Source organism: Tarenaya hassleriana, unplaced genomic scaffold (assembly GCF_000463585.1).
Source record: "Tarenaya hassleriana unplaced genomic scaffold, ASM46358v1 Cleome3, whole genome shotgun sequence".
Classification (NCBI taxonomy): Eukaryota; Viridiplantae; Streptophyta; class Magnoliopsida; order Brassicales; family Cleomaceae; genus Tarenaya; species Tarenaya hassleriana.
This window is the reverse complement of record NW_010966177.1, coordinates 2076711-2089071: the sequence shown is the minus strand read 5'-3', so window position 1 is coordinate 2089071 and position 12361 is coordinate 2076711. Positions and strand designations below refer to the sequence as shown.

Sequence of the window (12361 nt, the reverse complement as noted above, 5' to 3'; positions counted from 1 at the left end):
AGGGGGGGGGGGGGGAATATTACAAGAGGAACAGTCAGTGAAACACTAAGAAGACAGTGAAAAATATTACACAACCATTGATGAATCATGTAAAGCTTGAATCTTTCAAGAACCCTTTTGGATAAACGACCAACAAGCCCTTTGCTTCCTCCTTGATGTTGATGGTCCTTATTCATTGCTGATTTACAAACGAATAGATCTTATATGTTTTATATATTACATATGAAAAGCATACCATTACCATTATTAGCATCTTCTGATTGGATCTTTTAGAACTGGCTAAGTGGAGATTGATGCCGAATCTCTGTAGGTTTTTCTTGGGTTAGAAGCATGGACAGTACTGTTGCTGTTGTAGACGAGAGTTCTTGAGTTGTCATGCTGCTGCTGAAACTGCCTTTGCTGGTGAGATTGCGGCTTTGGATTGAAGGAGCTGAACCTTCCTTGCTTCTGGCTATGTTGTTTCCTTCGTGGCTGAGAAGAAGATCTCGGGATGAACACTCCTGTCCCTTTGCTCTCTCTTGTCCTGCAGCTCTGCTCATACGCATATGGAGATACCCCAACACCTGCAGATGCAGTTTGGTAATTCCCTCCCAACAAACCCTGTTTCAAAATATCAAAACAAAACCTCGTATTAAGAAGAGGGTAACCCACATAAATCAAGGAAGAGAGAGATGGGTTAGGAACAAACCTGGAAAGAGACAGAAGAGCAAACAGAAACAGGGTCTTGCTCGTCATCTTCATCCATGATGAGAAGAGAGATCTGCTTGCTTATGTCAGCAAAGAAGACATCATCTTCAAGCTCCAGCTCCATAGCCAATTCCATGGCCATACGTTCCCCAACTTAGTCGTCTAAGCAAAGAGACCCAAGTGCGTAGAAAGAAGTGTTTTTGCTCCAACTCTAGTGGAGTTGGGCGAATGTTGAAAGGGTCACATAAATAGGCAAGAGATGGGCTCAGAGAGAGGAGAGAGAGAGAGAGAGAGAGGGAAAAGTGCATGTGGGAGAGTGGGTCCAAACGAAATTTGCAATCTAATCTGGCTAAGTCCCACAAAAGGATCATGAAGCGGTGCAATGATGTTATCCAGTTGTAGATTTAGAGATAGAATCAAAGCTTCACACAACACACCCATATCTCAAATTTCATTACACATCTCATCCACAGCACTCTCTCTCTCTCTCCCCCCATAATTTGTCCTAATGGCTTAAAATTCATAGTCCAATCTCTCCTCCATATGGAACTCTAACAACCGCCCCTTATCCACAGTCTTCCTATGTCAAACCCAACCCACTGTCTGCATACATACTACTGAATCTTAATTTATTTCTTTCCTTTTTTTTGATATAATCCATTAACCCATATAAAAAAAAAACCATAATCAATATATCATTTCGATGGAATGGACCCATTTTTTTTCCCCATCCAATAAAGGGCTAAAAGATATTTTCTTTGAAATTAGCAATGACAACAACAACCATTGGAAGGGAATTAGTGATAGGGAGCTGGACACTGAGCAATTTGGGGGGAGAGAGTCCAAAAATGGGTTTAAAACAAGAACAAAGCTGTCAGCAGAATCCATCTCCGATCCGATTTGTTTTGTCTGCAAAGAGTGTGGGGTCACACACCGATCTAGTGGGTAGTCTATTAGATTCAATCTTATATTACCACCTTGGAAGATAGGTAAAGTTCAACACTTTAGGTTCGGTAATATTGTTTCGTATTCTATTCAAAGGAACTAAATGGATAAGGAGGAGAGGTGGAAGCAGAGCCACAGAACAAAGGGTAACTTGTGAGCGGCAGATCTTGTGGCTGAGAAAGGACCTCTTGGCTTCAAATGTATAGGTACGTATGTATGCGGTTGAAACTCGAAACCCACCTCGAAAGTTGAAACCTTTTCCTAGGAAATCACGTTTGTAATTCCCGATAGATTGATGAACAAAGGTTAGTATATTATAAAACAGCAAATAAAAAGGAGGCCACAAACTTTGGATGGGATACGTTTATGATCTCGGAGATTCCGCTGAAGGGCTTTTTGGAGCATTCCCCCAACTTGTTGCCCTTATCTCTTCCGCTAGTAAATAAACAGCCCAAATATGCCGTCATGGAAATAAAAAAAAAATCAAAGAAGAAAATAAAGCTCAAAACTTTATTATTATTATTATTATTGGTAAAGCTCAAAACTTTATTGTTCAGTGAATAATCTCAAATTTGATTAATTCAACCGGTGAAACGAAGAAACAAATCATCTGTCCCGTTTCGAATTCCATTAGAAGGGAGCATATAATTCCAAATCATATGACTAGTTCCCACCACCGAAATTAGTATGGGTCTAGGATGGCCGTTTACCAAAAAACCTTTCACACGGTTCACGCCGACTTCTTCTGGACCCTCCGACTAATAAGGTGCCACCGTCTTTGCTTTGGGATTTCATTAATGACACTCTCATTCCACAATCCTCTTTCTATCATTCATAATGATAAACAACAAACAAAAGCTTAGACTATTCTATACAAAAAAGAACTTGCTTATTCAATCAATGCCCATAATGAGACAGCCGCCACCCTATTTGACAAAAGAGATGCATTTGCCGCGGTCCATTTATGAAATCGTGATTACAGTTGATGAATCTTATTTCAACATTTTATGGAACATCCATAACCATCCGATGTTTATTTCATCCGTTCAACCTTTTCATGGATATGAGGTGGATTAAAAATGGACAAACAAATGATATGCATGATGCAAGTTTTTAAAGTTTACTCTTTTATTTTCAAATACCCGATCTAGATCATTATATTTTTCTGTAATAAATCTATCCTTTTGTTATATAGTTATCAATTCATACCCGTGATATTCTGCCAGATATCTTACCTGAGACCTTCAGAGTACGGCTTCATGATATATCCAAAACCTTCAATACCCTAATTTTGTTCTTGAACAATCGACCCATAATGCGAATGTACACGACACGTGAAAATATTCACTATGAAGGAACAAGACAGGACATGAACTCAGAGAATCTCAGGACACAACTAACAGACATCAGTTTCTTGTTTTTGTTTGGTCATAGATTCTCACATCTTCATGTTAACCACCAATCAGATGTATAACCCGAAACGAAACGACCGATCCATCGTAAAAATAGACGCGTTTCTTCGTACAAAGCATCCAACAATAACTATGTTAACACCCAACCAAAAAACAAGACAAGAGTGGTAGTAAATTGAGCAGAGTGCATACCTCTACTGAGCTGTTCTCTTTTTTTTGTTTCCTCTCTCGGAGTTCCTTTTCCGGGGATGCATTCATATTCAGAAGGGAAGGTCAAGCTCCAACGGCCGTGTCCATGTCCGTGACACCGTCTGCTCCTCTGAAGACAACGCGAAGTTTCGTCAAGCTCGACTGTTTCTCGTCATTCTTGTGGGCTGTTCCGAAAACATGGACTGTGTCCTTCTGGACTCTTCCCATGAGATCATAGAGCAGCCGGTTCAGGTTTGGTCGGTACATTTCCTCCAGAACCGGAGGCGCCTGCATGTAAAGGTTGCTCTTGCCATGTTTGACGCTTGCTCTCGACAATAGAAGCTTCGGATGTTCTTCGAGCATGTCAATGAACTGTTCCAGAAATTGAGATGAAAGATCAAGGAAATAAACCACTGGATGTGATCTTCTATCTACCATTTCAGAGAGACAAATGGAGAAGATAAGGTGGGCAACTGACCTTTTGCAAAGTAATTGAGGTGTCCACTTCAATCAGAATGCCAGGACCACATACAAGACAGTCCTTGTCCCTCACAAATTCCGTTACTTTCGTGTGGAGACCCTCTCCGCCGTTATATCTGCCATAAATGGATGACAAGTTGCATGGCTTAACATACACAACGTTACAGTTACAATGCCTTGGGACGAAACGAAATGGAAGAAAACAGTAAGCCATACGTAAGATAGTTTGAAAGTGTTTTGCTGCAGCCAGACGCGATTTTCAAGGTTTCTAACGCACAGGCTGCGGATATAATCGCATTGGTGGAAGCAATTGCCGGTATGATGTTTTTAACCACACCCTGGTTGTGAAAAGAATTGTCAACTAAGGCATTTCGACTCGAATGCTTAACGTATTTTAAAGGATTTAGCAGCAAAATCAGAGTAAAGTTCCATACTTGCGTGAGAGAATATGTGACTCCAGGAATTCCGAAAAGCTCAGCTCTCTTGAGAGCCTGCAAAAAGAAAAAGAGTATTGACGCTAAACCAAAAAGCAAAACCCGGAACTGAAGGAAGTAGAAGCTTTAACCAACCTCATCATAGACCCATTTCATATGTTCTGGGTCGTCTGGGTCAAAGGTTTTTCCGCCATGAACCTGCAGGTAAGGAATGCAGATACCGTGGATAAACACATTATAAAGTGCAGACACACAGGAAAATGGAAAAATGGTTCACCTACATCGGGCCACTTTATTAGATGGGCATACTCAATGCAATGAGCGGCATTTCTAGGGGTTTCTGCAAGAGTGCATAAGGGGAACTTCACTTGAGGAGGGAAGAGCCAGATGGTGCACTCAAAACATGGCGTAACTCCCGGTACAATAACTCTAGCATGACCTTTAAAACCTTCGGTTCCACCATCTACCATCGGTTTAATCGTTTCTCTTCTCGGGTTGTCGTCTTCATCATACTCTAGATTCCAAAGCAAATGATCAGACAACAGATCTGAGATGGCAAAGAACCAAAAAACGAAAAAGAGGTATAATAAGAAAGTTCTCATTGAAAATTAACAGGAATCACATACCAAGAAAACTACAAGCTACGCCATTTATGTATCTCCGAGCTTCGATAGAATCAAGACCAAGAGCAATGATATTAAAATTGTTATAGAACTCAATCTCTTTGTCTTCAATACGAGAAAAATGTGGCACAATGTCCACATCGCTCACTCTCTCCATGACACGTTTTGCAGCTACCTCTGCCTTGGGCTTTCCGACATCTTCAAGCCTAAAACAGGACCAAACAAAAATCTAATGAAACCCGTGCAAGAACCACTACCCAGTGATAGAGCTAACCATTGCTTGGTATCTAACTAACAGAACACCTGCAAGACTTTCAGAAACAGAACGGAACTAAATCAACGGATCATATGGGCACGGAAGTTAGATCATCGGCTCTCGAAAATCTCCAGCTTTTGAGATTCATAGCAACCAGATAGAAAGCCCACACCATTTCGAGGATCAAAAGACGGGTTTAGTTCACAGGTAAGAAGCACAAGAAACGGTTCAGATATACTCATGCGGGCTATACTGACAGGAAAATGGAACCGAAGTGGTAACAAGGAGAGATTGCCTGAATAGGAACTGGCGATTGAGATTGGTGACCTCGATCCGGTCCATATCAATCACCTCCAAATTACGAAAACCCGAAAGGGCTAAATCCTTGAGAAGCTCGCATCCCAGTCCTCCAGCACCGACCACCAAGATTCTCGCGTACTCCCGAAGGTCATCTCTCAACTGCGGAGAAATTGACCCATAAACCATAATCGACACAAAATCACAGAAAAACCCAGAAAAAGATAAGCATCGAATAATCAAAAAGCCGGTGCGTGGTGCGCGCGCGTGTGTCTGAGAGAGAGAAAGTAAGATTTACTTCGGTTCCGGGATAGAAGTCGGGGCCGACAAGATTCCCGGGTCGGAGAAGAAGCTTGTCGAGGTCTCTCGACCGGCTCTGGGGAACTTCGGGATCAGCCATTGAAAGCAAGGCGAGAGAGAGAGAGAGAAGACGAGGAAGATAGAAAAATGGCGATTCTAGCCGATCACAAGGACAACAACTGAAGAGAGACGAGACGAGGCCGAAAACACACAAAAAAAAAAAAAAAAGGTCCGTAATTTTTATATGGGCCGTTTCTTGTAAGTGGGCTCTCAACATAATAAATAGACTAGGCCCAATAATAAAATGTCCATAATTTCCAAACTTAAATTTTTCGATATTATTAAAACTATTGTCTTTTCTTTTTGGAACTTTATGTTTTTGAGTTATCATGAATATTTTCATGGACAGCATTTAAACACCATATGGATATATTCATATCTTTACAATGAGAGAGACACGATCAAACCATAATTACATTTTCCCACCCAATTAAATCTTAACCATCCGAACTAATTCTTTCTGCTGTGTCTTCTTATCTTCCCATGTCAAAAAGCCTCGTCAAAACCCCCGCCATTCCTGTAAGAAACGGAGCTGTTCTAAACTGTTCTTGCCCGCCGTCACCACCGTGTCGCGTTTCCCGTACTTGTTTCGAAAGTCCGAGAAGAAGCTTGGTGCTTAAGAAACAGAGCATAGAGGAGCTCGTTCCATGAATCGGGAACTCCAGGGAGGCACCAGTGGCTGCAGTCTTGCCTGTGCAGTGGCGCAGGACCAGCTGGACCGAGATAGTACAGAGACGAGTGGCCGTCTTTTCTTTGAGCCGCCATGGCTGTTATGTTCAACAGTTTCAGTTTAACCGTCTCCGATCTGTTGGAGAGACCAGACAAGACATCGTTGAGGATCTTTTTCTGTCCCCATGTCCCTGAAGGCACCAATGAGGTTCCGATTTCGGGTAATGTCTCCATATGACATGTTCCTCCGGTTCTCCAGTCTCCTCCCCTGCGGCCACAACACACAGTCGCATGAAGAGAAAGAACACGTGACTAAAATCTTGGACAAAAAAGTGAACGTGTTTTTGGACAAACCTGAAATGAACAGGTGCAACGGTGCGAAAGAAGACCTGGGTTTTGCTCGAATCAACCTCGTCTTGTACCCACTGTACTACTGTCTCGATAGCTTTCCTGTATCCATCCTCTGGCCTCATCTCCATTTTCACTTGTTCACCTTCTTGGAAGTAACAGCCCCTTGCAGTAAAACCGTGGAATCAAATGAGACCAGATGATGAACCAAGACCATTCAGTCTTGTTGGCAGAGTTTATCCAATTTAATGAGACAGACTCCAGTCAGAAGAAGTATGGTCTCTTATAGGAACTATTTGTTAAGACAAAACCAGCTTTAGAGACAATAAATCCTGTGGTCTGAACAAACAACACTCATAAGCAGTTAGGGCATGATAAAATGAACTCACTGTCTTATGGTTTTCTCGTAGTTCCACCAATGGCCAGTGTTGAAGACCAACACTTCCGCGTCTTTCCACTTGGCCGAGGTCCAATCCATCGTGTCCAGTTTCAGGGTCGTTCTGATCTTATCAGGTGATCCAGCCGGCGGCCTGCTCTGGACGACGAGAAACGGCGATCTGTAGTACTCGACCGTGCAGTTATAGTCCTGAAACTTGAACACTAAGAAGCCCTTGTGCTTTGTGATCGGACAACCATTGGTTTCATAGATAGAGCTCTTGTTCTCAACCGCAGAAGACAGCAGACACAGAAGAGACTCCCACTGGTTTCGTCCTATCGAGTCCCCAACGAACACCAGCCTCTTGTCCCGGAGATTCTCCAGCATCAGTTTTGCATCGAATCTGATAATCCATTTAATCAAGCTCAGAACCAAAGGAGATGGCCAAGAACATCAAAAGCTAATAAACTCAGATTCCAAATATCATCAATGAGAGGATCTGAGAAAATTACCTGGGCAAATTGCAAAGTCTGGGTTGCCATCTCCACTTAGTGTGCAACAAATCAGGCCTTCCGTTCTCAGTACACCTAAACCCTTCATCCAAAAAGCTGCAATCTTTCGATTGATACAACGGATAAGTCTCATCCCAAACCCAGTCTCCATCAAACACATCGCACCCATTTCCATCTTCTTCCAAGAACCCCACTCTCTTGGGATTATCATCAGACCCATCAAGCCTCAACCACATAAATCTCTCCGATTGATCCGAAAGGCCGTACCTTTTAGCCACGGCTCTGTAATCGAAATAGAAAAAGGCGCTGATTATACACAAGCCGACCAGGAAAAACCCCAAGACACCCACAGACGGTTCGAACAATAGCCTCCAGCGCTTGAATCTCTTCAGCACTTCACAGATTGGCATGGCTGTATCGTCTTCTGCAGGTGTGTTCTTCGACATCTGAGCCTCGGAGAGGGAAAAACCAAAGCAAAGTTCGAATCTTGATCTTCTGGGTATTCTTCAAAACTCGAACTGAAATCAAAAGGCTCGGGTATCAAGAGATGAGTTCTTGGGCATCTGAGGATCAGAGAGAGAGAAAATTTCAAGACTTCACTTCCTTACTGGATATTCTTTCTCGTCTACTGACAGGTTCTAACGGAGACAAAGCGTCATGGCCAATAGAGCTGAAGCATGTCGAGGATTGTTAATGGGAAAGGGGCTGCTTTGCTTGGTAGGTCAGTTTCCTGGAATTATGAAGAATGATGCGAAGAAATAGGTGTCGAGGAAGCAAGGAAGCACTCAAGGCGGAGTGATACTATGCGCTTTTAATCTTTTCCCTTTCTGAAACCCTTTCCGAGAGAGAGAGAGAGAGAGAGAGAGAGAGAGAGAGGTGCTTTGGAAGTGAATTAATGGCAATATGTCCACAAATACAAAGACGATTCGGTTCAAATCCAAACAAACGAAAATAAGAAAAGAAAACTCAGAAGTTTTTCTTGCAGTATGTGTTGAGTTCTTGAGATTACTGCACAGGATTACACAAGAGAGAGAGAGAGAGATGAGCGTTCCTTGTGGAGATCGTGGGGCTGGAAAGTGGAAACATGGGTGTTTTAATTGGGTTTTTTTGTGTCAAAAATATATTTACAAATATAAAATACAAGTTAATGTGGGTTATATGGAAAATTATGCTGTTTTAGTCAACAAATTATCTTTTCCAAACAGTATTAAAGGTGGCAGTCCAGGATTAATTGTGAGTCAATATCCGAATTCGGTAAAAATAATGAAGTAAGATTAGTGAATATGATTGTAAATCAAATATTATAAATAGAATTGTGAGTTCTATATGGAAGTGAAGAGTATATTATATATTAACAATCTTAATGAAAAAATAAAATAAAATTAAAACTATTGAATACAAACAAAGGAAATTGCCAAAAACTGGAAAAAGTTATCTTCTATGGAAGAGGTTTATGTTGTGTCATAAGGTAACGTTTCAAAATATAGTTTTGGAATCTAGCCTAAGTGGGACTCCCAATACCTTTACCTTAAAATAATAATAATAATAATAATAATAATAATAATAATAATTTAACAAAATACCAATAAATTCACCCAAATCCACTTAAAAACAATCCCACCTTGGAATTAAAATGAAAAGATATTTATAATCCTCCATAAATGTATATTATATGACTGTGGTGTAAGTAATTTGCAATTGTTTGTTAACCGACTTTTGATGTATTCATTCATTGATTTTACTTATATATTCGATTGTAATTGAATGAGATATTTTCGTAATATGTGAATTAGTATTTATTCAGGATTTTGTATTAACTGGACTAAGGTTTTTTTTATTAGCGTTTAAAAACTAAAACGCAAGGCCGTGCTGACGCCGCTTTGACGTTTGACAAGCAACGGTCTAAATACTTTTACCAAACAAAATGAAATAAATAAATAGCACGATTTTGTTTTTTCCTTTTATTTTGAATTTCCCCCGACAAAATATCCCTTGTCCCAACAAACAAATACTAACAAGAAAATTAATCAAAGATTTGCCAAACTTATTACATCTTAACTATTTTTCATAATTTAACAAATCGTATATCTCAAATAATTACGACTCACTCTCATGATAATCAAAATTTTCCGTAAAAAAATATCAATAAAGAGTCATTCATCGGAGCATTATAAAAAATACACTTACTTTGCTATTTTGACTTCAAAGCATACTCTTCTCCAATTGTGACCCTGTGATCCATGTGACCAGAAATTTAATCTTGGTCATTTTGGTCATAACGTTAAATTTATGATGATCACACTCATTCATTATATTCATATCTTATATATCTCACTAATCATTTGATAAAAATATTAATAATTTAATGTTATGACTAATGTGATCAAGATTATATTTCGGATCACATGAGTCACATGATCACAGTTGGAAAAAGATATGTCTTGAAGTAAAAATAGCAAATAGAGGGTATTTTTGATATAATGTTCGTTTAGTCATAGAGCTATAAACAGTTCGATAATTTCGTATCTATTAAAATAAAACATGAAATATGTAATAACAGTATACCCTTAAATATTGCGCTCATCTTTGGTCACGAAATCAGTTGGAATCTTTCTCATGGAAAATTATATATATATATATATATATCGCTCGAGAGTCCAACATCGAGCCGTCCACGGCAGGGAGGGAGGCAATGCATATGAAATTCCATTATAAAAAGACAGCACATGACGCTTGTCTGGAGACCGAACATTGCGTACCCATCAAGATCAAAGGTTAAAGCTCAAATCTTTCTATGATTTTAGAGATACCCAGCATTGTTAAACTTGATTAAGCAATGATTTAAGCCCCCTTTTTTTTCTCTCATTGATATACTCAACCGCTGAATTTAACAAGCGTAGAGGACGGATCTCACATCGCTCCTTGGTTTTCCACCTCCTCCTCCTCCTGATCATGATTTTGTTCCTCCACTCCAATGTGCTTTGATTGGCGTAGCAGTCCTAGTGTATCTGCGTTTGCGTTTGCGCTTGCGTTTGCTCGCTGGTACTACTAACATCAGGACAAAAACTCCAATCGCTGATATTTGCGTCTGCGTTTGCTCGCTGCAATGTACGTCCAAGGGGGGTCGAATCTGAAAGCTTCATGTCCAGACATAAGATCTTGTCCAGGAAAATTGGGAAATTGACAACCATGATTGTCAAGGCGTGGTTCATGTTCATGATCCTTCAAAACCATTTTCCATATTTAGATGCGGAAACCATCAGAACATGGACCAACATAGCCCAGGAAAACCACTGTACCGACGTTGATAACACTTGAAAGATCGAAAAATGGCAATGGCAGATAGTACACATCGGATTTAAAGATCATTTCTTCACATATGATATCATGGCTCTTAAAAGATATGTGCCAACATTGATACAATACAATCAAAGCTGAGATCTGAAGAGAAATCGGCTGTGGTTTGACAGCGGCTCATCAATGTTTGCAACTGCCCTAATGGGTATTAAACAAGGTTCTACCTTACGCAGCCATTGCGACCCCAAGTCTCTACCTTTTCTGCTCCCACCTCTCCTTGTTACTATCTTCCCACCAACCTTCTGGTTCATCTACATCATAAGACGGTAAAAAGAATGTTTAGAAATCGATGAATGTACAGAGGGTAAAGCCAATTTAGGATGCAAGAGACAGAGCCTAAACTTCTGTGACCAAAATGCCAAAAATGTGCTTTAACATATCTCGTGAATGCACTCTTTGCGCTACTTGGAAAAAGCTGAAGGGGTAAGCAACAATTCAGACTCATCCAGGAATGTAAGACAGTGGGCCAGAAACATGAGCTAAGGCAACAGAATCATAACAATGCCAATCCTCTTCTCATGGGAGTCAGAATGCCATGCCTAATGAATAAACAAGATGCAATGTTTGAGAACAAAAATATCGAAAAGTTCATCTGAGATAGAGAAGACGAGTGTATATCAATCATCAAAATTGATAATACTTGTCGTGAGAACAACAATGTAAACATCTACACAATACATTCCCACCCTCAGACTTTCCTCTCAAATCAACAAGATCCTTTACCACCCCCCGTCTTTCTCTTACTGCGAAGATTTGCAAAGTTCTCGACTTTCGCAGCAAGGGAGTGAGGGCAAATGAACTAAACCTACATCAAGCTAATCTCGGAAACAAAAAGATGGACACTTTTTGAACTTTCTAACTATTTGAGGACATTAGAGCTCTGATACACCATTTCGAGCTTATGTAAGGAGGAGGAAGCCGATCACCGGAAAGATAGATGCAAGGGCTGAGGTTGGAGCTGCAGGAGACAACATCAGGGACACGCAGGAGACAACATCGCCTGGAGAATGATCAGAGTGGCAGAGCAAGGAAGGGAAAAGGGGTTTTTAACAAACCCATTATTACCTAGTATTAATTATTACTATAGGCTTTTGGAAAACGGTTTTGGGCGCGTGGGGATTGGCGAACCTCTTTTGGGTTGTACAGCGGATATAAAAACGAAAGATGGGATATTGGGTTCCTTGTGCATTTTGTGATTGAAAGTCTAAGGGTAAGGGGTGAGGGAGAGTCTCACACGAATCAACTCTCAGTCGTTGTATTGGTGTTTTCCCATTTGATCAATACAACTTGCGTATCTATTTTACATTGTTGTTCTATCATCTTTGGTATCAGAGCATCTCGATCTCCGATGACTAAGACCAACAACACCCAACGCATGGATAAGCTCGAACAATCCCTTGCCGAGCGCTGGGATTC

General features: G+C 40.5%; 4 protein-coding genes across 8 annotated transcripts in view; all 4 read right to left on the bottom strand.

The window, feature by feature from the left end:
* Positions 1–17: 17 nt before the first annotated feature.
* LOC104818805 lies at positions 18–925 on the bottom strand. The gene is made up of 2 exons (XM_010548548.2): positions 689–925; positions 18–600 (listed from the first exon to the last, which is right to left on the bottom strand). Exons 1-2 carry the CDS (start codon positions 827–829, stop codon positions 280–282), a joined length of 462 nt encoding a protein of 153 aa, XP_010546850.1. The 5' UTR covers positions 830–925; the 3' UTR covers positions 18–279.
* Positions 926–2130: 1205 nt separating this feature from the next.
* Positions 2131–5809, bottom strand: LOC104818804 (NEDD8-activating enzyme E1 catalytic subunit). Of its 3 annotated transcripts, none has more exons than XR_772723.1 (10): positions 5622–5809; positions 5322–5485; positions 4774–4976; positions 4429–4661; positions 4283–4345; positions 4148–4204; positions 3930–4051; positions 3712–3829; positions 3237–3605; positions 2131–2457 (listed from the first exon to the last, which is right to left on the bottom strand). XR_772723.1 is itself a non-coding variant. In XM_010548547.1 (9 exons), the coding sequence occupies exons 1-9, from the start codon at positions 5721–5723 to the stop codon at positions 3318–3320; spliced, it is 1350 nt and encodes a 449-aa protein (XP_010546849.1). In that variant the 5' UTR covers positions 5724–5809; the 3' UTR covers positions 2898–3317. The 3 variants fall into 3 exon arrangements, 1 of the variants encoding a protein (XP_010546849.1); XR_772722.1 differs by lacking the exon at positions 2131–2457 and adding an exon at positions 2896–3149; XM_010548547.1 differs by lacking the exon at positions 2131–2457 and having other exon boundaries at positions 2898–3605.
* Positions 5810–5991: 182 nt separating this feature from the next.
* Positions 5992–8642, bottom strand: LOC104818803 (protein trichome birefringence-like 10). Of its 2 annotated transcripts, XM_010548546.2 has the most exons (5): positions 8197–8642; positions 7589–8106; positions 7090–7479; positions 6707–6865; positions 5992–6620 (listed from the first exon to the last, which is right to left on the bottom strand). In XM_010548546.2, the coding sequence occupies exons 2-5, from the start codon at positions 8032–8034 to the stop codon at positions 6242–6244; spliced, it is 1374 nt and encodes a 457-aa protein (XP_010546848.1). In that variant the 5' UTR covers positions 8035–8106; positions 8197–8642; the 3' UTR covers positions 5992–6241. The 2 variants fall into 2 exon arrangements, with proteins under 2 accessions (XP_010546848.1, XP_010546847.1); XM_010548545.2 differs by having other exon boundaries at positions 7589–8642.
* A 2266-nt stretch (positions 8643–10908) lies between these two features.
* The window catches only part of LOC104818801, a 7002-nt gene continuing 5549 nt past the window's right edge, over positions 10909–12361 (bottom strand). For both annotated transcript variants that reach the window (XM_010548543.2, XM_010548542.2), the window contains one exon: positions 10909–11196. In XM_010548543.2, the coding sequence (XP_010546845.1) occupies positions 11138–11196 (59 nt within the window). In that variant the 3' untranslated portion in view covers positions 10909–11137. The remainder of the gene's footprint in view (positions 11197–12361) is intronic.

Bases quoted from the DNA above. Each gene is read 5' to 3' on its own strand.
- LOC104818804 (XM_010548547.1), bottom strand. From the start codon at position 5,723: ATGGCTGATCCCGAAGTTCCCCAGAGCCGGTCGAGAGACCTCGACAAG. The intron at 4,052-4,147 runs GTATGGAACTTT...TTTCACAACCAG, and splicing joins TCACATATTCTCTCACGCAA to GGTGTGGTTAAAAACATCAT. The intron at 3,606-3,711 runs GTCAGTTGCCCA...TTTCTGGAACAG, and splicing joins CCTCAATTACTTTGCAAAAG to TTCATTGACATGCTCGAAGA.
- LOC104818803 (XM_010548545.2), bottom strand. From the start codon at position 8,034: ATGTCGAAGAACACACCTGCAGAAGACGATACAGCCATGCCAATCTGT. The intron at 6,866-7,089 runs GTGAGTTCATTT...TTTTACTGCAAG, and splicing joins TACGAGAAAACCATAAGACA to GGGCTGTTACTTCCAAGAAG. The intron at 6,621-6,706 runs GTTTGTCCAAAA...TTGTGGCCGCAG, and splicing joins GTTGCACCTGTTCATTTCAG to GGGAGGAGACTGGAGAACCG.
- LOC104818805 (XM_010548548.2), bottom strand. From the start codon at position 829: ATGGCCATGGAATTGGCTATGGAGCTGGAGCTTGAAGATGATGTCTTC. The intron at 601-688 runs GTTTGTTCCTAA...ATTTTGAAACAG, and splicing joins GCTCTTCTGTCTCTTTCCAG to GGTTTGTTGGGAGGGAATTA.